The following is a 26,174-nucleotide window of genomic DNA, read 5'->3' as shown; positions in this document are numbered from 1 at the left end:
CAATAAACACACATACACAAATGATCCCTTACATAACTGATGCGTATACTATACGTACACATATTCAACATTTTGCAGAAAACATCTATTGAGATGACCCCTCGCCCGAGCGTGTGCTCAGGTGTCAATTTCACCTGTCGATACCGTGCATGCTGATGACGTAACACTGGCAGTTAATGTTTGTTTCAAATAACGTCCAACTACCCCTTATTTTTCTAAGTTTTTGGTATTTTCATCAGTAAAAACACAGTTTGGAGCATGTCTCTAAATTTATTCCCCCCGGTCTACATTAGGTAGATGTTTCTTGAAGTGATATTTGTTATTTAAGTAACTGTAATACCTCTGAATTTTAAATATAAGTCAAAAAGCATTTTTCTAGCATTTCCGACAGTCCTTTAGTTGTTGATCTGTTTTGTCAAACGTGATAATGTGATGTTACAGATTTAACATGGAGCTCGACCTTCTGTTTTCTCATCACATTCGACTGCACATCAATGGCTGCAGTATTGATTATACGGCAGTATTCACTCACTTACTCACTCACTCACTCACTCACTCAGGCATGGTTCCCCCCAAGCGAGTGAATTTTGTTGAAGGCCGCTGAGCAAATATAGTTACATTTTAGATGACCATTATTCACATGAATAGTTTCGTATTAGCTCAAGGGGAAAATTTAATATCTTTAAATGAATAATGACATTAAACATAATAATTTATCAAGAATAGTTTTTTGTCTCAGTCGTGTGTGTTACTTGATGAATCCTTGTTGAGAAACCCGATAAGCGAGGTTTATAGCATTAGGTGCCATTCTGAAGGACGTCTTAAGATCAGAGAAAACACAAATACACTCATAAACACACTTCTTTCTTTTAAGCTGTTCTACTCAGACGTAATCATTAAAACGTTCTGGATGAAAATCGTTCATCAGAACGATCAAACAGACTGTATTTTGAGAATTGCCAGCATCAATTGTTATTTACACTTCATCTGACAATAGTCAACTTTTTTATATCGCTCAATTTAAGTTCGACAACCTTAAACACTTCTCACACATCTGTGAATAATCTTTATCCAATTTGTGTGTGTCGGCATCATCAGAACCTAGAATTCCGATCAAACAGAACTTTCGTTTTATGACCATGTGGGCGCCACTGACCCGATGGTCTTCAACGCTATAACTCGCTGTGCAGAGTTACGTCCCTTGGGCATGCTAGGAACCTGTGATCATTGGGCGGAGCTGAATTAAAAGTTAGACCTGATAATGTTTCTGGGTGTGTCAGTACCACGCCCGTGATCAGGGGTTTCACCAAAACAGTAAACGTCTATGGACGGAATCACTCTCCGATTTTCTCTCATATCAAGGGTCTAGTTTGGCCTGCTCGAACAATAAAAACAATAAAACAAATAAATTCTTTTATTTTGACTCAAAACAATATTCAATAAATGATGACCGCCGCGTTATGAGCTGGAATATTGCTGTGCGGCGTAAACTGACGTCACATTGGCAATAGCTATACACGTTTTGAGCCAATAGTGTGATATTCACGTCACATTGATCCATAGAGCGCAAAAACGATCTAAGACGGTAATAATTCCCATAACTTAGGGCACTTAAGACAATGCTAGGGCTAAGAGTTCTTTGTTGATCTGTGTCCAAACACGTTAATAGGTATGGTAGCAGATTGGAGGCTGGATAACAATACCTTTTCCTCAACGTTATAAGCCAATACGCACGCATTCTTCCTTGACCGTTCCTCGCACGTCCTCATGTCGAAACCTTCCTTTATGACAAGTCATACGGCGTAAATCCACCCTCGCTCATTCACTCACTCCAACATCACAAGATGAAACAATTTCATTACATAATGATCAAGAGCTTCCCCTTGTATCAAAAGGTTACTTTGCTCTAAACCTGACCCAACGCCTTCCAGATAACCTAAAGGTTCCCCTATATCAAAGTCAGACCGACAAGGCCATACCCACATTCTCCCCCATCTCCCCGCCTCACTCTCACCCTCACCCTCAACCCAACCGTGCACTGTGCCAACAATACCCGTCGTGTTTCCGATTATTATTAGACTAGTTTAAAGCGTTGGCTCGTCACGCCGAAGACCCGGGTTCGATTCCCAACATGGGCTTGTGTTCCATTTCTGGTGTCCCCTGCCGTGATATTCTGGAATATTGCTAAAAGCGGCGTAAACTAAACTCAGTCGTCTCATCCGATAATTATTACAGGAGTTGCAATCTAAACTGGTTTCATTTTATATTCGCACAGGAAACTTTACGCTATCACCCAACAGGAGACAACAAGTCAAAACATAGATTACAAAACTCGTTTCCTGTTGACTGGGTCCCGTCCTACTGCGTAACGTAGCACAATAACCAGTCCAGAATTTTGAGACCAATTCATTCAACTGGATACATCATTATTAATCAGCATTATTTGATACATCTAAGCACTTGTATATTGCAACACCACGCTTCTTCTAATCTTTGCAATCGCGTTGTGCAGGGTGCTCTGACAAAACGGAAATCTGGAAATCGTGGAAATGTCAAAACGAGGCTCTCCCGCTAGAAAAGTTTGGCGGTCTTGTACGGACTTGATATTATATTTATCACATTGTGCGTTACAGAACTACACTGAATAAGCGCAAAAACACATAACATAAGCGAGCCAGATGCATTGTGAATCATTTTACGACCTCATCAAACAGGGGCAGTCTGTGACGTCATAGTTAAGGTCATGCTGCCTACACCTCGCAATAAAATATAGAAATACGATATTATTAAAGCTTAAAAGTTACAATTCATTGTAAATACGATTTTCTTTTGAAACAAGGAATTGGAATTCAGTGTAACCATAGTTGTTTGTGATGTCTATTTTCAGTTTCACATGAGAAAATTCGAATCGGCTGAAAAGTAGGTCATTGTCTGAATAGGTTAATGAGATTCATGTTTCGGTTTGACAAGAATCTCTGTACCATATCACGGTATAGGTGCTCAGTCGGGATTAGTACCAACGTAAAGAAACAGGGTCGCGATCCACAAAGCGTTCGTAACGTTACGACCTGTCGTAACTCTATAGTTAATCATAGGCTTACAAAGCGTTCGTAACGTTACGACCTGTCGTAACTCTATAGTTAATCATAGGCTTACGATTGTCGTAGTGCTACGGACGTTTTGTGGATCGGCACCCAGGAGGACATACCTACACCTCAATCGATGAACGTTGTAACAACCTGTTCTGATGATATACAGTTTGGGCGGGAGCAACTTCATTTTACAAACAGTAATCGACTATTAGCTTTCATCCCATACCTTGGACCAATGACTGTTTTGCGTCGCCCAGTCGCAGCCATTGAGAAAATGGCTCGTTTAGGTAGGCCGGATCCCAGTCAAGATCAAAGAGTTGCCTGCATTGTGACCAATTCCGAGTACCCTAATTCCAACCCAACACGAAACCGTTCCCCGACATTTACACATGTTCCTCTACTTATGTAACCTTGAGTGTACCCTAATTCCAACCCAACACGAAACCGTTCCCCGACATTTACACATGTTCCTCTACTTATACCCTTGAGTGTACCCTAATTCCAACCCAACACGAAACCGTTCCCCGACATTTACACATGTTCCTCTACTTATAACCTTGAATAACCCTAATTCCAACCCAACACGAAACCGTTCCCCGACATTTACACATGTTCCTCTACTTATACCCTTGAGTATACCCTAATTCCAACCTAACACTAAACCGTTCCCCGACACTTACACATGTTCCTCTACTTATCACCTTGAGTATACCCCAAACAAATACGTCCCAACGACACCACCAAACCAGGAGGAACCGTCACGAGGTAGTTTAGACAGTTCAACAGTCGAAAAGACCGATTACTTTTGTAGAGAACAGTAATGATCATTTAGATGAAAAAATGTGATTTACCTTTCCACAATATCCGTTGCGCAAAGGTTGCCATGGTTTTAAAGGCTTCGTTCACGGGCTGACCAATCTGCGAGAAATCAAGGACATTGATTAAAGATAACTCTGGTGCTGTGACAGATTTATAGTCATCTTTGGTGATCTCTCCGTCTCCCCATAAAGCACGGGTAATGCGGGGTGACAGGGAGAGGGACACTGTTCATATCGTTTAGGGATGAAGCTGGACGGGTTGTCATTGCTGCAGCGTTTGGCTGAGACATTTATCTCCACGCGCCATCAATTGTCGAGTTGATGACGTCCAATTGGAACCGGTCCATGACCGTTGCGTTATAAGTTATAACGTCTGGCTATTGTCTCGGGAGCCCGCTATTGTTACAGTAATGGTTCGGTGTTGTGATATGTTGGCTTGCGTGGTGGACTCTACAGTGACAGATGTATCTGCCACGGGTTTCGGGCAGGAAAAGTTGTAGAATCAGCGATATTTGAAACTGTTGCGTGCTGTGTAGCGGTTTCCCTGCATCGCAGAGGGGAGCAGAACAACACAGGAAAAACATAACTGAATTAATGTTTAGATCTGATGAATGGCTTCTTCAGATGGCTACCATGTTACATCTCCATTCTTGTTTGACGAATGCCCAACCCCAGACCAATTAGCTGTAATATTCGCAGCAACAGCGTCGCTTTGAGTCCAATCCAAACAGCAGGATGATAAAAACAGCTGTCCAAACATATTGGAGGAATTGTGAGCGAGCTTACAGCTTGTACGGAACCTGGAAAACACTATAATTGTCCAGCTATGTGACGCGGGAGAAGCTGGCCAGATAACGGAGGAGCCGACGGAGATGATGAAAATGGACCCAGCCTCCGAGCTCATCCTCCGATTCATTAAGACAAAGCATAGCAAAACCTGGATTCCCAAAGGGCAGGAAGAAACATGAGCCAAGTGAATGTCAGCCACATACACTGTGTGGAACTTTGCTTGAAATGGTAAAAACTATTGGAAGGGAGTTCGGTGCACCGACGGGAGGAAAGTGAAGGCAAGACCTGATTTGAGGTAAAAGTAAGACCTGATGGAGGGAAAGCAAGATGTGATGGGCAAGACCTCAGGAAGGGAAAAGACCTGATGGGAGGGAAAGCAAGACCTGATGGGGGGGAAAGCAAGTCCTGATGGAAGGGAAAGCAAGACCTGATTGAAGGAAAGCAATTTGAGGGAAAGGAAAGGCAGGACCTGATGGAAGTGAAAGCAAGACCTGATTTAAGTGAAAAGCAAGACCTGATTTGAGGGAAAGCAAGACCTGCTTTTAGGGAAAACAAGACCTGATGGAAGGGAAACTAAAGACCTGATTTGAGGGAAAGCAAGACCTGATGGAAAGGAAAGCAAGCAAGACCTGATGGGAGGGAAAGAAGGACATGAGGGGAAGAAAGCAAGACTGAGGGGAGGGATAGCAATTTAGAACCATGTGCATTAGCAGACCCGAGGGATATGAAAAGACCTGAGATGGAAAGCAAGACTGAGAGGAGGTTTAAGCAGAATATTGATATTTTACATACCTCCGTGAACTTAACTTTTGGCACCCTGTTTTTCACAATTTAGATAAAACTCCTAAATATTTTAAAACGCTACTCTGTTCATATGGTAATTGTATACTGTGACCTAACAAGATATCGATTTTAGTAATTCTAAAACGATTATTAAAGATTTTGCCTTTAAACCTGTCATATAATAACTGTAAAACTGTAGAGAGTTTTACGAGGGGTTAACGCACGTGATGAAAAAGCCAACAACATTGTAAAATGTGTGTCAGCGTGATATGTACATGCACGGGTATTTACATTAGCACGCTGAAGTGATGTCAAAGATCGTCAACACACAGGTTGAGGTAAAAACGATGTTGTACAAAGATGACCGGTAAATCATCAAAAGAGTTTACAACTTTTTCAAGCGCAAGGCAAAGCGAAAAAAACCCTCTTTTTAAAATTGAGTGTTTCTTCAAAAGACACTTAATGCCACCAAGATCTGCAAAAGAACATAGCAAAGAGTTATCTCCCATGACACTATTTCAGAGACTGACGATGACATGACAGTTAAATCAGGGACCGTCTCAAAACATGCAAAGAAAATATAGCTTGATGAATTCGTTAGAAGGGTTTGTGAGGGACGTCATGCGTCGGTTAAATCGATCCAGTGAGTCCATAGTCAAGCAAACTGAAGAAAATATTGTTCAAAAGAAGACCATGACATCAATGTATCAAAGCATACCATATGCAAGCTGTTGCTCAAATTTGGATCTTGATACAAGAGATTGAGCAACCAGTATTTAAAGATTTCAATAAATCTACTTGTTTAAAATGGATTTGTGATGATTATACAGTCCCTTTAGATTTGCTTGCAGGCGTAACAATGTAAACAAAATGCACGCGTGTCACACCATGTTGTTTTCTGTTCCATCGTATCATTTTACTCCCTTGTATAACTACTTCTATTTTTCATATGTTTATAAGATGGCTTCTTAAGAAGAAGCTTTAATAATTGACATAAATTTATGAAATTTGAACCTTAGATAGGTCATAAGATTTAAAGAGCATATGCCTAAAAACATTTTGAAGGCATTTTTGGTTGAAAGGTAAGTTGTGAAAAACAGGGTGCCAAAAGTTCAGTTGACGGACTATAGTCGCCTCATACGACAAGCACGGGTTACTGAAGGCCAATTGTAACCCGGATCTTCACGGGTAGTTTAACTTGGGAATGGATACGTAATGCAGTCAGATACAAACATATCAAACCTGCCATTTAGTCTTTATATGTGTCTCTGATTTATCACGTCTGTCAGGTTTAAAAAGCTCAACACTCTAAATGTCAAAATGACCCTTTCGCTGCCAAATGTCGCCATGTTCTTTAAACATGTACAGTTAATCAAAGTGACCTATGTTTCCCCAGACATTTATATTGAGTTCCAGATTTCGTAGCAAGAAATTTAACAGATGAGTCATATTGATAAATCATATTTATTCTGCTGGAAAAATGCGGCGTACCTGATTAGGATATGTTAAAGAATGACTTCAAGTGAAACTGACACTGAAAAATTAAGTTGAATTTATACGCCACAAACAAAGGCGGGTTTCTTTTTGTCAAAGATGTTGGCCAGCCAAATACACGTAGAAGATGGGAACTCTTTCTAATGAAAAATAACACCTCTTTGATAAACCTTATTATTTGTATTTCCTGTTGGACTAGATCCTGATTTGTTTTGTTTAACTTTGCCCTGGACACATCATAATGGGCTTTATACATTTTACCTGGGTATCGAACCCGAACCATCGGCGTGACGAGCGAACGTTTAAACCACTAAACCACCGCAATCTCCTAATTTGGCTGTATCTAGGCAACAGAGCTGTAACAATCCTTCCGATCATAGTCAATATTTCAATAAAATCAATTTTGAATGTTAACATCTACGTAGTATATTTCAAATGTTAAGCTGAGGAGAATATTTAAATTTTGCTGTTCTGAATTTCCCTTGACTTTCAAGCAAACCGTTGTTCCAGGCAAAGTAGTAGGAAGACCCGTACATTCAGTTGTAGTCATCATATACTAAAAAGAGAAAAAAGTGTCTCGAGTTAGTTTTGTTAACTAATTGAAACTCGAAAAGCTGTTTTTGAAATTGATTATGTATTTAGCAATAATTAATTCATGAGACAGTTTGTAAAAAGTCATCTGCGGTTTGGCAATTTCGTGTAAAAATACATTGGTTCAATGAAAACCCGAGTAAGAAATACATTTGCAACCATTTGGCTCCTACCATGGTTTGTTTCAATCATTTGAAAACAGAAGGTTGAAACAGAGTTCAGTGTCGCGTGGAACAGTTAGTGAGTGAGTGAGTTTAGTTTTACGCCGCTTTGAGCAATATTTCAGCAAGGTGTGTGTCAGAAATAGGCTTTACGGTTTGTACCCAAGTGGGGAATCGAGTCTACGGCGTGACGAGCAAACGCATTAACCACGAGCTAACGGGAGTTAAAGACTATTTCACTTTTATCGCGACGTGCGTCCGCGTATGTTACTGCTCATACCAGTCTGGACAAGTGCCGGTGTTTAAGGGACGCAATCTTTCGCATCCATCGCCCGATAGGTTTTGGCAATTAAAATCACACAAAGATTTTATCAGTAAGTAATTAAATTGTTTAGGAAACAATAAAGACAGATTTTATAGATAACAACTTCTTTTACATTTCATGATTCCCACGTTTCGAATCAAATTGTTGTACAGTTGTCAAGTGGGGATAACGGTACAAGGGTCATACTATGTTTACGACACCAGTGCCTAAATGTTGGTATTTCCAGAGCGAGAGCGAGGAATATACTGATATTAAGGCACGAGTGTCGTAAACATAGTATGATATGGGCACGAATATAATATTCTGTTTATTACCGAAGTCGTCAAATTGAGAAAAATACACCCAAATCTACTTTCAAACATAGGCTAGCTACCTGCCGTCGCCTATGTAGAACGCAACGTCATAGAAGAAACGTGACGTCATAGCATTGTTCATGACGTCACGTCACCATGACAAAGTGATATTTTGCCCTAGGGCATCGTATGAAAAATATGAACCCCGATATTTTCGCCCTCGTAGGTAATAAATAAGAAGTTTTTATTCATTTTCTTGTATCGTTGTCAAGCAGAGAAAACGGTACTAGAGTCTCTATCGAAATGTCACCAAATATATCAAGTTATTTATCCATAAAACGTGTCATTATTGAACACCCCAACTTCTAAAATCCACTCAAAGAAGCATCTGGGGCTATCTTGCCCCTGTAACCACTTTTGAAAAGACCTCTAATTTTCTTTTTCGACACCTCATGCTGTCACAAGGAGTTCTTAAATCTATACGTATTTTCAAAATTATTATTGACTTCAATGCTAGTCAAGATGAAAATAAAAAACAACAACATTTACTGTGTACTAATTTAATCTACTCTTAAAATGTTTACGTGAGGTTTTCTGCACACATAAAAAGTTATTTCAAACTACATATTCCGCAAGATAGAACGAATTTATTACACTGAAAAACTTTCACGGATATTTCTCCTGCGAAGTGGCACTGTAAAACTGACTCACCTAATTGCATTAAACGATATTTGTCGATGTATTCTTAATAAGGTTAGTTCCCATTATATATGAGGTCTTGAAGGATAATGTAACTGAACCAGAGACAGACTTCACCTTTGATCGGCATCCTGCTGCTGTAAGTGTAGATACAGTTAAAATACGTTCTAGGATGACGACGCCAGTAGGCAATGGAGACCAGCTTTTTATATGGAAACGTTTCTGATGGATTTTTTTTTTTCAAAATTGAAAAATAGAAGTTACTGTTCTGTAAGCCATTTCATTGTATGTACAATAACTTTTAAAACTTTTATCATGCTGGTCGAACATGAGTGAGCGAGAATCGAGAAATTTGTCAAAATATCTTCCAAGTCTGGAATGATGGAGACGGCTGGTTTCAAACTTGTGAAAAAGAGAGTGAGTGAGTAAGTATGGTTTAACAAGATTTATAGCAATATTTCAGCAATGCCAGTGCGGTGGACACCCGAAAATGGAATCGAACCCGCGTCTTCGGCGTAACGAACGAACGGCTTAACCACTATGCTGCCCCACCTTCCCTGAAATTTGTTCCGTAAAGTTCGAGACAGTCAATGGTAGGTCAAAGATTGCGAATGTCATTCTAAGGTTAGGTGTGATAGGATGTCCTCGGATCCTAGTTTAGTGGTAGCTAAAATAGCGGGAATGTAACGACTGCGGTGTAAAACAACACTCACTTACTGTAGTAAGGTATACAACTGTCCAAACAACGAGGGCGCGCCATTATCACGCTTTGTTAAATGAAACAGCGTTATCAAACCGAGAAAAATCAAGAGACATATAACACGCACAATCCAAAATAGTTCAATTTGTCAAGTCACGCTTAGGTTAGAGAAATTCTGCAGAATACTTGACCTGGCTGTTAACGTATTACAGCTAATCGCGTATATACTCAATGAAATAAATAAAGGAACACATAGTAAACTATCATGAGAGCCAGAAAATACTTGGCCTTCGAAATCACAGGTTTCAAATCACATTGCCACAAGTGTCCAGTCGCCACAGGGCGTAATATATCTCGTACTGCTTATAGCACGTAAAGATTTGTTTCCGGAATCTCTGCACTTCTCCACATCAGTCGTATTTGAAAATCAACAACTAGATTTTCTGGTCCATTAATCACTTGGTTGTCTCTTTTCTTCACAGACGGCCGTCGCACTGCGAGTGTATTCCTGTAAGCATTTATTTTTTTAAAGTGAGTGAGTGAGTTCCGATTTTAAGTCACATCGGCAGTATTTGGCAAATGGCCTCTGCTTCTGACTGGATAATGAAATGTGGAAATCTGACTTTTGTTTCAATGATGAGAACGAAAGTAAACTTGAAGTAAACATGGTTAATTGATGTAATTGAAGTGAGACGGGAGGTGCATCGCTGTTTTTGGGACAAAATGGCATTGAGGATAAATATATGTACGTACAACCTAACACATGTGACCCTCTTTCACCCTCCATTGCAACTCAGAGGAGAGTCCCGCACGGTCCCCATCAAGGTGACCTAACTTTGGTTGCTTGCGATCTCTAGCCCCTTTCCGTATTGTATTGTGAACTGATAGTTTATTTATAATTCTCTCAAACTTGTTTTAAATATATATGATTATCTAGTTACTACACGGTTCTTCGAGTGAGTGAGATGGGTTTTACGCCACTTTTAGCAATATTCCAGCAATATCACGGCTGGGGACACCAGAAATGGGCTTCACACAATGTACCCATGTGGGGAATCGAACCCGGGCCTTCGGCGTGACGAGCGAACGCTTTAACCACATTGATACACCACCTGTCCTCTGTTCTTCGACGCCAGGATGTTATCCAGACTAAATATGTTTATTTTGTATGTACAAGTTTGTCTCGTTAAGGTATAGCTGAACATTGCCGATCTGTCATTAAATTTTAACTCACTCACTCAGACGAGACCTAAGTGCACGGATCTAAACATAATCTCACAATACTCCCCATGTTTCAGCCCCTAAGCCATAGCTATACAGGCCGACATGTAACACACTGCAAAAACGTTTAAATTCTGAATAATCAAATCAGTTGTGAAATCAAATTACTATTTCACAACATATTTCAACTGCATGTCGTTCGCATTTCACTATTCAGAACCGTGATGTTTCAATTTGTTTTGCAGTCTGAAGAAGCAGATGTAATGGTTAACTCGCAGAAGTACAGATGCACTTTAAGTGCATTAGCCCTATTTGTAAAATCCCCCATGTAGATTGGTCCCCTGTGCTGGATGTAAAAGCCGACGGGAAAGAAGATTTAATTGTCCGTTGATGTAAAGTAGCTTCACGATGGTTTAACATCCCAACAAAAATAAAGCCACAAGCGCTGTAGCTCACCTGAATTCCTGTGGAATAATATTTCAGACAACCAAAACACAAGTTGGTATTTATTACATATTACAGTATTATATGTCTATTTAAAATTGGTATGACGTAGTACTACTCACGAAACATACCACCTATCAAATTTCATAAATTGCTGAAGAATAGAGGGAACCGCATTTTCAATATGGCCGAAGTGGACGCCATGTTCAGTTTGTGGAAGCACGTATTGGTTCATTATCACCCTCATCATACCATCGTCGTCGTCATCATCATCATCAGCAGCAGCAGCAGCATCAACAGCAGCATAGTGATCATCACCATCGTCATCATCATCGACAACATATAAATATTTAAGTACGCCCAAAGGGCATTCTGGAACAATAGGTTTAAGTGATATTTACATTTTAGGTATTAGACAGATTTGCCCAGACTAAATGTGTATTCACTCTCTGATTGCCTGTACGAGTGGATTTCTCACAAATAATATATAATACGTAGAATATTAACGTAGGTAAACATATTAAGCTTAATACATCGTGTCGACTCATGATGAATTTGGAATTTCAAAAGTAGCATTTAATAATTTTATGGATGTCGGTTTCAGTATGAAAACTAGTGATTTCACAGCTGTATCATTCAGGTTGGAGATCACCATTTTTTCAATAATGTTTAATATAAAAAACCGCTATGTAATCTCTAAGCAATGGCCGCTGCAATAGTATCTAAGTGTGCTTGTACTCATAAACTGGCAACTTGAAGCAAGCAGCCACACTCGCACACGTGCAAGCACGTCTTTTATGTAAGTGCAATAATCTTGATCGCGGCGTTTAACGTTAATAATTGGAGATACCTGTGGCTAAGACATTATCGTTCATGTAGGAAATTTTGTTTGTTGAAAAGCCGCTCTCAGATTTGTTTGCTTGTTTGCTTGTTTCTTTGTTGTTTAACGCTGCACTCAGCAATATTCCAGCGACATGGCGGTGGTTTGTAAATAATCGAGTCAGGACAAAACAACCCACTAACTGACATCATGAGCATCGATCTGCGCAACTGAGATACGATGACATGTGTCAACCACGTCAGCGAGCCTGACCACCCCATCCTGTTAGTCGCCTCTTACGACAAGCACGGGTTACTGAAGGCCAATTGTAACCCGGATCTTCACAGGTAGTTGGACGTAACGCACCCAGATACAAACATATCAAACCTACCATTTAGTCTTTCTATGTGTCCCTGATCTATCACGTCTGTCAGATTTAAACAGTTCAACACTCAAAATGTCAAAATGACCCTGTCGCTGCCAAATGTCGCCATGTTCTTTAAACATATACAGTTAATCAAACTATGTTTTCCCAGACATTTATATTGAGTGCCAGATTTCGTAGCAAGAAATTTTACAGATGAGTCTGCAGTTTGCCTTCTTGATAAATTGTATTTATTCTGCTGGTAAAAAGCGGCGTACGTGATTGGGATATGTTATAGAAAGACTTCAAGTGAACCTGACACTGAAATATCATGTTGGAATCTTTTCATGGAAAATCTACGAAAGACTACGTCGGAAATAGAGGCGGGTTTCTTTTTGTCAAAGATGCTGGCTAGCCAAATACATGTAGAAGATGGGAACTCTTTCTAATGTGAAATAACACCTCTTTGATAAACCTTATTATTAGTCGTTCATGTTTCTTCATGATTTGTTTTGTTAACTTTGCTACCACTCCGTCCGGAGAATTGAACCGGGGCTTTGGTGTGGCGTACGAACACTTTAACCACTTGGCTACCCGTCACCCAAATGAAACAGAACAGGTACGAGATCGTTTATATAGTACCAAAGCCACTTTTAGCAGTAGTCAGGCAATATCACGGCGATCGACACATCACATGGGCTTTATACGTTTTAGCTGGGAATCGAACCCGAACCATCGGCGTGACGAGCGAACGCTTAAACCACTAAACCACCACAATCTCCTAATTTGACTGTATCTAGAAAACAGAGCTATAAAAATCCTTCCGATCATAGTCAATATTTCAATAAAATCGATTTTGAATGTTAACATCTGCATATCTATGTGTATACTTCAAATGATAAGCTAAGCAACATTTAATATAATATTAAATTTTGCTGTTCTAAATTTGCCCTGACTTTCAAGGAAATATGTTCCAGGCGATAAAGGAAGATCCGTACATTGAGTTGTAGTAATCATATACTGAAACGAAAAAGAAAGTGTCCCGAGTTTGTTTTGCTATCTAATTGAAACTCGAAAAACTGTTTTTGAAATTGATTATGTATTCTATTTAGACGTAATTCATTTATGAGGCAATTTGTAAAAAGTCATCTGTGGTTTGGCAATTTCGTGTAAAAAATAAATTGGTTCAATGAAAACCTGAGTAAGAAATACATCTGCAACCATTTGGCTCCTACCAAGGTTTGTTTCAGATAAAATTTATCGATTTTCAAAACTTTTCAAAAGATGTGTATTACACTAGCTTTTCATTTTTCAAAGTTTCACATCAAATTCTATTTAAAAAAGAATAGAATCAACTGGAATGCTGGCTACATGTCAGTGCTTGTAATATTTTACGTAATATCGCTAACTTAAGATGTTTTCAACTGAACACAAAGCACATGACCAAATCAGCTGAGAGGTATAGTTTATTTCCCAGTCTGTAAGTTAATACCTTCAGCTGGGGCATTTTTAAAGTTGAGAAACACTGATGACAATCCCCAAATCAATATATTATGGTATTATGCAGTGACTTGTAAAATAAAAGAATTGTTGAGCAATGCCTTAAGACAAATTTATACGTTGTTTAAGCCAAAATGTATAAGATAATACCTTTCAGTATTACTGAACGCCAGGCAGCGGTGTTCTAGATCTACCAAGCTGCGCCCCCGGATGTGAGAAACCAGTGCAACGTATGTGGCACTAGGTAACATTGATCGGATGAAATTCGGGTTTAATATAAATTTGATCATCCTCGTACTTGGAGTGCTTGTCGGATTTGACAAAAAGAAGAGGATTGATATCGTTGCTGGTCAGTAAAACCTGAGAAAGAAAAGCTGGGAAACATGGCGTATTTTATAAGGGCTCGCGAAGACCCGGGTTTGAATAGGTCTTCAGCAACGCATGCTTGTCGTAAGAGGCGACTAACGGGATCGGATGGTCCGGCTCGCTGACTTCGTCTATTGCGTAGTTAGATGCTCATGATGTTCATTATTTGATTGTCTGGTCCACATTCGATTATTAATACAGCCCGTCGTCTAATAGCTGGAATATTGCTGGTTACGGCGTTAAATAACTACACAAAACACAAAGGCTTCTTCCCAAGAACAGGGAAACATTCTAAATCGTGCACGTATCACCTGACGTCACAGCTCTGCCAAAACTTCAGCTTCGGCTTGAGAAATCTGCAATAGAATCTTATGTCTGTCTTCACAGATTATCATTATCAGGTAGATGTTTGTTCTCTTGGGTGTCCTGTCAACCAGAATACACAGATGTGTTGTTTTAAAAGCATACACTTCTACATTGACAAATTCATGGTCCTTGATGATGATGATGATGATGATGATGATGATGATGATGATGATGATGATGATGAACCAGCTCATTTGGGGATTGAGCTTTAAATGAAAATTGCCCACAAGTGTGCTTTGTGATGAATCAGTCGAATAACATTCAATGTTCACAGTGGGTGAATGTTGTGTGTTTTAACATTGAAATCGCAGGAAATGTTAATGTGTGAGTGAGTGAATCAGGTTTAAAACCGCTTTGAACATTATTTCAGTTACAGTTTCCACCACACCTAATCAGATCCCGTAGTTTAACAAGCACCTTTCGTAGGGAGCCTTCAGTGCAGACAGAATCATTAGGCAGCTGTGATTGGGTGATTTTGTGTAAGAATTTTGTTTTTCTGTAAACGTTCATCCATCCACTACTTAACAATGACTATATTTTCAATATTTAGTGATATCTTTTTTAACACAATGACTTCTGCTGAATATGTGCAGAGATATTTTCAAAAGGGTGACATTTGGTTGGGGTAGGTGTGATTACGGAAAAGGAATTGGTTAACCGAGCCAAAAGTTGTGGCTTTAAGTCCATACTCTGCTTATATGTACATGCACATGGACTCTGTAGCTGGGGAAACAAAACAACTCCTTCATACATTTCTAATTTTTGTTCTTTATTACAACTCTACATTTGTACAAAAATATATAAATATGACAGAAAACGCGACATGCATACATTATGTTACAATGTTGAAGTGTGGCGCCAGCACGGTCATACTGCATCCTGGTCTTCCGTCAGACATCAAGGGACGGGTTTACTGGAAAACAGAAGGGGTCAGGTTAAAACTGAGTTTATACAGTCTGTAATTTTACTTGTCGACTCAGTATGGTATCACAAGGAGTTCTTAAATTTATACATGTTTTCAAATGTAACCAATTGTTAATGACTTTGATGCTATTCAAGCTGAAAATAGAAACCATTTATTGTTTACTAATTTAATCTACTCTTACATTATTTACGTGAGGTTTTCTGCACACAATAAAAGACATTTCAAGATACATATTCCCCAAGATGAAAAGATTCTATTGCACTGAAAAAACTTTTACGGATTTTTCTCCTGCGAAGTGACATTGTAAAAACAACCCCACCTAATTGCATTAAACGATATTCGTCGATGTATTTTTGTGGATATTCCCAGTGGAAGTATTCTTAAATCTTAGCACCTTGATTTGAAACGGCAAAAATAAGTTTCTTTCTATTTTGATACTACTTTTTAAATCGAGCGATACGACCTAACCTTGACAGTGATGAAAACAAAAAGAGCTAGCTGTCAATCATATCAACCTAACAAATCAGTATCATAGCGTGTACAAATATTGAGTGGGCCTAAAGACCCCATCATATTAACGCTGGTAAAACTCCCTAACCCGAACCAGACCGGGAAGTTTCAAGCGTTAGGTTAATCTTTGGCAGTATTTTGTTTGTTGTGCAACACCGCACTCAGCAATATACCAGCTATATGGCGACAGTCTGTAAATAACATGAACATTGTTCAACACAATCAGGATACGATGACATGTGTCAACAAAGTCAGCGAGCCTGACCACCTGATCCCATTAGTCACCTCTTACGACAAGCAAGGGTTGCTGAAGACCAAATCTAGCCCGGATCTTCAAAGGTCCTAAGGCAGTAACTGACGACATTGAAAACATGTGGTGACAAATATTAACAGTCACTGATTAACAGTATCGTGAAGATCCGTCTTGTAACTGGTCTTCAGCAACCCATGCTTGTGTAGACTGACGGGGTGGTCTGGCTTGCTGACTTGGATTATGCTTGTCCTTGAATCCCAGTTACGGGGATCGATGCTCATGATGTCAGTCACTGGATTGTCTGTTCCAGACTCGATCACTGACAACATACAGCTGTAATACTGCTGATTGTGGAATTAAAACAATCTGCAAACAAACCCGAATGTGGGAAAACCAAACGTTCCAAATATAAATAACACTCACTTTGATAAAACGTGTATCGTGTCATCCCACATATGTTGCTTGTGCTCTGAAAAGAAGAAAAACAGTCATTTTAATACTTGAATGAAACAAGTAGCTTTATGCCACAAGAGTTAACAAACATTAGTTGTCCGGTAAACGGTTTCGACCTGACCTGAACCCCCAGATCTGCATAACACGTGCAGTCGATAACAACAGTGCTGAAGGTATGCCGCCAATCCACGTGACACATTGACGAATACACGGAGAGCACGAACTCCACGTGCACAGTCTCGCGCCACCGGAAACACCTGTTCCATGGTGCTTGTTTCGTTGCACACGGAACACTAACTGTCAGAAATGGCAGTGTTCGCGGTTTTCTTTTGGTTTGTTTGGTTTCAGATCAATACGTGTATATTCGAAGTTCCAAGTCTCCATCGATATATAGATGGGCAAAGTGCGTGAGTTGGGTTCTCAGACATAGGCATCTATAGGTGTGTCTTGCCCAGAATCGATTCTTTGAAAGCTGCCTTGGCATATCTTGAATAGTGCTGATGAGAGCTAGAAACAATATGGACTCACTCAACTGATGTTGGACCAAGACCCAAAGATAAACGATCATAGATGTAACCACACACCAATGATAATTATCAGGGCGCATTAGGGATTGAAACCCATTATCAATTCATCTTGTCAGAGATAAGGGAAGCAACTCTGTTCAGCGAATTATGAGATATCAATGATATGAGTGCGCAATTGGAATTTGTTCACCACACCCCAAATAAATGATCAAGTCTAGATTCAAACCCCTATTTGGGGCAGAAAGGAAGCCTAGTGGTTAAAGCGTCCACTCGTCACCCGTCGAAGCCCCGGGTTCGATTCCCCACACGGGTACAGTGTGTGAAGCCTTCATATTGCTGGAATATTGCTAAAAGCAGCGTAAAACAATACTCACTCAAACCCCATATCAGCGACTTCTAGCAGAATTGAGGGGCAACTCAGTATTCTAACTTGAATCATGTTTCTGCGACCCAGACGTTCTAATATGCGGCCACCTTGCCCAAACTATAGGATAAAACCCACTGAAAAATCCCAACTCGTGTAATTACATGTATGTATTACACTACGGGACGACTCGGGTAGGATATAACAAGACCTGTCATCTTGAAATTTGTTTCTTCAATTGAATTTATCAGGCTATCGAATTTTTCACACAGGTTCGGCTCATAAAGAATAATTCAATCAAATATGACATCGATGCCCGTCAAAGAAAATCGAATCTCCCAAAGAAAAACAAATTCCATTTGTGAACGAAATATATTTCAATCAAAATCTCCTTCTTGTGTTACAGGCACCTGCGATGGTTTGTCAGTGAGCCTCGATGGTTTATGGTAGTTACCGAAATTGATATAAGCAGGTGCGAAGGAATTTAGTTTAACGCCGCGCAGGACAACATTGTATTTGTAGCATTTTATAGGAAGGAAGTTCAAAGTGATGCCAGGTAAATGGTAAAAGTTTTCTGCAATTTCTGAAAGACGTGACTCTAACAATTGACAAATATTTCCTATCCAAATAGGCCTCCAGAGTTGAAATGGTCATGAGTGAGTGAGTGAGTGAGTGATGTTACACTAAGAACCATGTGACGGTTGATGGTGTTACTCATGATATCCATCACGGGTTTGTCTGCCCCAGATAATTGTACTCACCTACCGCCGTAATTGTGTTGCAATATTCCCAAGCACGGCGGCCTATAACAACATTCACTTACTCGAGGGGAATCGAACTCGAGTGAGTGAGTGAGTGAGTGAGTAAATACTGCTAACTGCCGCATCAGGAATACCGCCGCCATTGAGGGCAATGAACTGAACCAGAATCGACTGCGATTAAAACGTGGAAAGCTAAGTTCAGAATGTTACATCACTATATGATGTCCGACTAACAGAGAATGTCGTAGTCTGTCTCACAGTCCCTGAACCATATTATTTTCCATACTGTCTTGCCCTCCCTTCAGTGCTAAAGCCCTAAATGAAGCAAGTCTAATTCTCCCCAATCTCTGGTCTACTTTGGGCTCCTTTTCAATTTAAATGGGTTTATTTGTTACAATCAAAATTATGCATTCAGAGATTAAGCGTTAGTCTTGGAATGTCCTTCAAAAGATACTTTCCAATTGAAAATATCTGTATGGGCAAAACATGGTTGTTTCATAATATGCCAAGGCTACTCTGATTTTCAAAATCGCTATAATCTAAATGTTTTGCATTGCTTTGTGAAGTTGTTTCTCTGACGTCAGATATATTGAAACATCAGTCTTGCAAAACCCTTGGGATATATAATTTGGCTTCAAGAATCTGAATAAAACTTATTAAAAATTCCAAGAAGATATTGTTTTAGAGGATACTTGAAATCAACAATTTTCCTCGTTTGCGCAGAACAGTTTGCTGTAATCGGAGCAGAAAGAAGTTTATGTGCCTGTTTGCGTTTTCCCTGATCTTGAGACGTCTTCCAGAATAGCACAAAACCTGGCTTAACGGGTTTCTCCAGAAGGATTCATCGAGTACTACACAACGATCAGTTGTACGGAATCGGCGAAAGCTGTTCATGGACAAGTATCATATTCCATGTTACTCCAAGATACCACATTCTCCCCTTTGAACTAATAAACTTGAACTATTCATGTAATATAGTCAGCTATCCTGAGGACATGAGATGAAAGATGCCTACTGTATTCATTTTGAATAAAGATGAAGTAAACTATCAATAATATCCTTAGCTCCATTCTCCATATTCAACTTAACATTTTTAGATCAGTTCTAAAAATTCTAAACTGTGATGTTAACTTAATAATATAAAACTTTACTTTTCACCTTGAACCAGTGAACCAGAGTGAACCAACGCGATATATTAAACATAGTTTGATCCTATTTAGTTAATGCTAACCAAAACGTATACGCTAAATAAAGGACTAGAGTGAGTGAGTTTAGTTTTAGGCCGCGTTTAGTCATATTTAGGCAATATCACTGTGGGGGACACCAGAAATGGGCTCCACACACTGTACCCATGTGGGGAATCACATCTGGTTCTACGCTTTAACCAAAGGCTACCAAACAGCCCCCTCAAGCCCAGAGTAATTTTGTAAACGCTAGTAACTAAAAGGCACAAACTTTTAACGTGCTGTAACATCATTTGCCCTACCGTTCCTGGATGGTTGATATTGGTTCGAACCACTCTGTTGTTTATAGGCATGATGGGGCGGTTGTTGTTGGCCACGATGTTGTTTGGGTCGTCTTTTATACCTTGTTGGAGGCGCCGTAATGACGTCAGCTGCAACAAACAACACTTGAAAAGTTACTTCAAATTTTAGAAATCAAGTAGAAATCAAATGCTAGTCCAGTAGTCTAAGGCGCCGCAATTAGCTGTGCAGAGTTGCTTCTCAGGGAGTAGTCCACAGGGTAGCCAGAAACCTTGTGTGTTCAATTCCCTGATATAGACTCTCTTACTTTGGCAGCACCACATCCTTGCTCGTTGGTTTTACTAAACGTCTGAGCGTGGAAAGTGGCTGACCCCGACCCCACCCCTTTACAATGGACGGACATACTCTGACGTAACTGGGGTGCTGTTAAAACGACGTTATATCCGACTGGGCTGAGCCGAACGCATCAGGATATCAGAATGGCAAAGAGAGACGAGTTTTGTGTAACGGCAGTTTGACAGAAAGTTGGTTATATCACGGCGTGCTGCTTGAAGTGAGAGGAAAGCCCCAAGCGAGGTAGAACATTTATTACTGGTGAAATCCGCCCTTGGGTCCGACAAACCTAGAAACATTATCAAGACAAGCATTGAATTCGGTCCCACGATCATAACACCTGGGCATACCTAAGGGACGCAACTCTTCCCAGCTAATTGCGGCGCCTCAGAGAAACGGGAGATCCTGAGACTTCATTCTCTGAGACTTCACTCCCAGAATAGTGAAGTCAAAGCAGTTAAAGGGAAGCAACAAAAATCTTAGGGAGACTTTATGCCATTGCCTAGAGGAAGGTAACCAAGAAGCACAAATTATTGATAAATCCGACATTTTCAGAACATATGAGCCTGTCAGTTTTGTCCAGTTAAATGCCAAATCAATAGATCTGACTGGAGACCTATAAGTTCTTTAGAACGGTTCCTTCACATTCTCAATATACCAACGTAATTGACATCACCATCGACTGTTGACATGGCCGTGCCTCTCCAGTGTTAAATGTCAAGTGTATATCGATATGTTCGTGGTTGATATTCTGTACTCTCTTCGCCAGGACAAAGTATGACATACACACTCAGCTGAATGCCACATCATCTCATCATCGGCAGCTAAATTCAAAATACTTGAATAAATCTCCCCGTCAACTTTTAAATGTTTGCGTATAGGTCATTCAGCTTACCTATCTTCAAATGAATATTTAACTGAGGAAGAAAGATATATATTCTTGCATCTCATATTTGGTTGTGGCAAAAACTGTTTCTTTTTGTCAAACTGAACAGATGTCATGAACATCGATCTATGCAACTGGTATACGACGACAGCTATCAAGTCTGCGAGCCTGACAGTCAGATCCCGTTAGTTGTGTTTTGGGTTGTTGAGGATCAATAAACCGGATCTTAAACACACAAGCTGAAGACTGTCACAAAAGATGCAGGTGACAAATAAACAGGTAACCGTTGAATTAAACAAATAATGAATCTTACTTGCTTACCATATCTTTTGAAATGTATATGGGTTTGTTGAATATGACCCACGTGACCGTCTCATAACATCCGGGTTGTGTGAGTGAGCCCTCGTACGTGACGTAATAGTTGGTGTTGGGGAAGAGGGCTTTGGCGGGGATCGTCTCTACCCGGGTTGACTGGCCTGGGAACCAATAAACGTCATGATTAAAAATGCTTCCATGAATAACGGTAAATGTTTGACAAAAGCAGTTTTTGTCAGATATGCTGTATACCCTGGATAAATTAATCGTTTCCGTAAGTTTTGGAACAGTGATCTAATTAATTATGCATAAATGACATATCTTTCTTATAAATAAATATAATTATAAATACCCCAACACTCGATCCATTGACGTGGTATCGGCTTCCTATACGTTGGAGATGAATACTCAAAGTACAATGTACATATGATAATCCTTTTTCTTAGAACCACATCTGCGCTCGTATTTTTTTCAAAAAGTTACTTTTGCTGATGTGGCGTTAAACATCAAACAAAAAGTTATACATCTAAGATTTTAGGACTTGTAAGCATTTGGAAGATTTCATTCGGAAAACGTAGTATCGATGTAACCACTAATACATTCTCACTGAGGCAGGAAGCCTGATGTGAAAACAGTATCATGTCATAGACAAGCATTAATAATAAACTATTTTCCATCTATGCGACATAAGACAAGTTGCATAAGGAATGAACATCATAATTAAACACTCTGTAAATTGTGAGACTTTACATCACATTAAAAAGATCTAGCATGGTCTCTTTAACACTGACACGGTATCAATTGTATCTGTTTATGGCATTCTGAGATACTTCTTGCACTGAGGCAACCATAATGATTGCTGAGAATGTAACACACACTCTCCAATGACTCTACATTCTACTGAAGCTAAAGGCAAACTGAGTCCCATGAGCTCCACGAGTGACTTCCTCTGGTCGATGTGGCGAGCCCAGACTGCATTCCCCACCCCCAGGGATCACTAGAGTTTCTCCCACACTGTCAAGAGTATTTACCAACCGCGGGGGATATATATCAGCTGTCATATCTAAGTCGGCCCCAGGAAGTGACCACGACAGGGAAGTATCATTATACGTTACTTGTAACGGGAACAGAAACGTGAATATACCAACTGACTGACGTCTAGTTTCGAGTCACGTGATGGAGATATATCTTTTACACCAGATGAGCTAGGCGCGTTTTCTCTTATATGCTTAGATTTACGTAAATATTTGAACACAGGCATAACTAAAGATTCCGGATACATAAATAGATAACTTTGGCCTTGAAAAACGATTGGTTCATTGTGACACTGATCCCAAAGACGTCGATGGTGAATGGACGAGATTGTTGTACGCCCCTTTTAGCAATATACATGTAATATCAGGGAGGGGATACCAGGGGTCCAGACATTGTACACGTGGGGAATCAAACCCGGAACTGTGACGTGAAGCGCCACAATCACGACCATTTTGCTATTTACTGTGTCACCGTCAAAGCATTTCTGTTGGATTGTTTTTCAACAATTAAGAGTCTGACACTTTCGAGCCTAACGGTGCCATGTTCATAGTATAGTATTTTTCTGTCATTCCAAGCCTTCCATCCGTTACCACTTCAGTGATATCTTCGCGAAACTGCATACCTTTAAGCGACAACTGGGAAATTAGCCATTAATGTCTGTTTGTCATAGTGGTCGTACTGGTCAACTCGTGACCACACAAACTGGACCAAATCAAGATTCGACAGGATGCTGATACACATCAGATGATGCATGAGAAAAGTAACGATGACAAATCATCTGACATGTTACAGATGTTGAACGCTAACCCTGATTAAACTGCCATTTGTTACAACTCCATCAAGTTAACCCGAACACCCAGCGTTTAGGCTGTCAACCAATATTGATCAAATCAGAAGAAATATGAAATAATCTCGAATTGTACGTGATCGCATTTCTAACTTAACGCTTCGGAGATTATAAAAAGTTATTTTCTAAAGCATAAATTTCCATGCGTTCCTGGAGACAATGCCTCGTTGGGGGATCTGTGTAATTTCACCAGCGAGGGGACAATGACAGAAGGTACAATTCTGGTGACCTTTTGGTTTTACAACACTGCATATTTGCATGTCATCAAACAGAAACTCTTTGTAATCTAATGCATAATTTATATGTTTGCTTTTGTTTCATGAGATTGAATGTTTTAACTGTAGAACGAGATTACAAATATGAGCGTGTTGCAAGTAAAATGATATCAAATATTGAATGTTATTAAAGACAACATGAAACCTAGAAGCCCAAACGTTCCCCGGGTCGAGTTCATTGATCCAACCAATGCTTTATTGTCCTTGGAATTAGGAGGGACTACACTGAATTTAGATTAAATTGTGGCCAACAACAACCGCCCCATCATGCCTATAAACAACAGAATGGTTAGAACTAATATCAACCATCCAGAAACGGGGGGGACCAACGGCGTAATACATATTTGTGTGTGTACGTTCGTGCTTGCATGTATGCGTGCGAGAGAGAGAAAGAGAGAGAGATAGAGAGAGAAAGATAGAGAGAGAGATAGAGAGAGATAGAGAGAGAAAGAGATAGAGAGAAAGAGAGAGATAGAGAGAGAAAGAGAGAGATAGAGAGAGAGAAAGAGAGAGAGAAAGAGATAGAGAGAGAGACAGATAGAGAGACAGATAGAGAGAGAGAGAGGGAGGAGGGAAGAGAGGGAAGTAAAGGATAAAGTGGTTGATAGGTATACATGGGTAACCCAACTCAAACTCACTAACTCACGCTTAGAATTAGGAAGAGAGGGAGAGGCTTCACAGCTAATTCCCGCGCCTAAAACGAACTGTCCTAGCATTTGCGTTCTATTGTCTGCTTTCTGATGTATTTTTTTGCAAAGCTAACTTTACATTGACAGCCCAACTCAAACTCACTCACTCACTCATCACATGAACACTGATGTTGTGACCAGTATACCTATACCTTTACGGTACATAATCCTAATTAGTCCAGACTCGAATATTTACAGACCGCCGCCATATAGCTTGAAGGTTGCTGAGTGCGGCGTTAAACAACAAACCAACCAACCAAGTATCTTAAAAAAACACACTTGCTAATAGAGTCAAAACGACAAGGCTTTGGATAGCAATATGACAACCACCACGAAATATCCACCGATTCTTCCATGCACAGTGTTTTTTATACTTTATTATTTGTAGCCAAACGAAGATGGTGTAAATTGGTTAACATTCCCAGTTGGGCGATACGCATCCCCTGTAGTGACGATCGCAAAACTGACACAAAACATTGACCAGATGATGGAACACTATCATCTCCGTGAACTCATCAACGCAAACAGTTTTAACATCCGACTGTGGCAAAATACAACAGTTTGGGGATTTGATGACGAGAACGTCAATCCTTGCTTTGTTAATTACCGACAGCGTTATCAGAACAAACGTAACTATTCAATCACTGCCTTGACAGAAGGGCGGAAAATAAAAGTCCCTTTAAAAGAACTCACGTCACAAAGTACATGCTATATAGAATACGGAACAGCAGCGAGAGATTGGCTAACACACTTCCAAGGAATAACACAGTAATTAAAATCTTGCAATCTCTCTGATAGTATTGAAACACATCTGCTTGGGTAAAGGTTTATTTAATCCTTTGGGTGCTCTTATATTTGTTCCTTGTAATACGCATGCGCGGATCAACATTCGTCGTGTCCCGGATATTGAGTGGCACGTGTCGGTAATCCATCTGATGACGCTACACAAGCCATATAATTATTGTTTGTCCCATTCACACCATCCATCACTTATCTCCCTTTGATCTGGCTGTGGTTACATGTGGTTCCGAGCAAGTCGTAATGTTCACAAATCTCGTGAAGTTGAGCACTAACTGGGTTCCTGTCTACCTGAACGACTACACAGGTATTTTATTACATCACTTCCCGCGCCAAGTCCCATGGGAATGTTGAGGCACATACACTTACTTCCTTTAACACGCACGAGCATCTGCCAGCATCAGCAAGTTACGCTGATACACTACAGGTCTTCCAAATTCAGGATGAAAGGCCATTGGTAGATCGCGTAAGGTGAGCTTTTAGCAATACTCCAGCAATATCTCAGCGCGTGACACCGGAAATGTGCCTTACACGTTCCACTCATTTGGGGAATCGAACTCGGTATGTCGGTGTGACAAGCGAACGCTTTAATCAGTAGCCTACAAAACCGACCCGAAAAACCTAAATAGTATTCAGGACGAAATCGAGACGCACACAGCGATGTTGTGCGAGATTTGGAAGGTCAGACGAGATTTGGTCGGTCAGACAGATTTGGCAGGCGAGACAAGATCTGGTATCAAGACGAAGCACCACAATATTCAGTACGGGAGAGAATCCTAGCCGACATTTGACTAAGAAAATCTGGATTTAAAAATACATCGAAACAAGAGTACGTATACGTATCAAGATGAATGTCAGTATATTAGGAGAATCCCATAATTCCCTGTAAACAT

The 26,174-nt window shown here is 40.0% G+C and overlaps 1 protein-coding gene and 1 long non-coding RNA gene across 2 annotated transcripts in view; both read right to left on the bottom strand.

The window, feature by feature from the left end:
* The window catches only part of LOC124262153 (putative carbonic anhydrase-like protein 2), a 52,938-nt gene that overhangs the window by 20,363 nt on the left and 6,401 nt on the right, over positions 1 to 26,174 (bottom strand). Inside the window, exon 2 of the mRNA XM_046696614.1 lies at positions 3,944 to 4,010. Within this exon, the coding sequence (XP_046552570.1) occupies positions 3,944 to 3,977 (34 nt within the window). The 5' untranslated portion in view covers positions 3,978 to 4,010. The remainder of the gene's footprint in view (positions 1 to 3,943; positions 4,011 to 26,174) is intronic.
* Positions 15,575 to 21,794, bottom strand: LOC124262162. Its single transcript, XR_006894507.1, has 4 exons — positions 21,644 to 21,794; positions 20,106 to 20,234; positions 16,938 to 16,983; positions 15,575 to 15,739 (listed from the first exon to the last, which is right to left on the bottom strand). It is a non-coding gene; the product is annotated as an uncharacterized LOC124262162 (long non-coding RNA).

The sequence above is a fragment of the Haliotis rubra genome, unplaced genomic scaffold, assembly GCF_003918875.1.
Source record: "Haliotis rubra isolate DU_JTF1 unplaced genomic scaffold, ASM391887v1 Scf824, whole genome shotgun sequence".
In the NCBI taxonomy this organism is placed as follows: domain Eukaryota; kingdom Metazoa; phylum Mollusca; class Gastropoda; order Lepetellida; family Haliotidae; genus Haliotis; species Haliotis rubra.
This window is presented reverse-complemented; position numbering and strand designations above follow the sequence as displayed.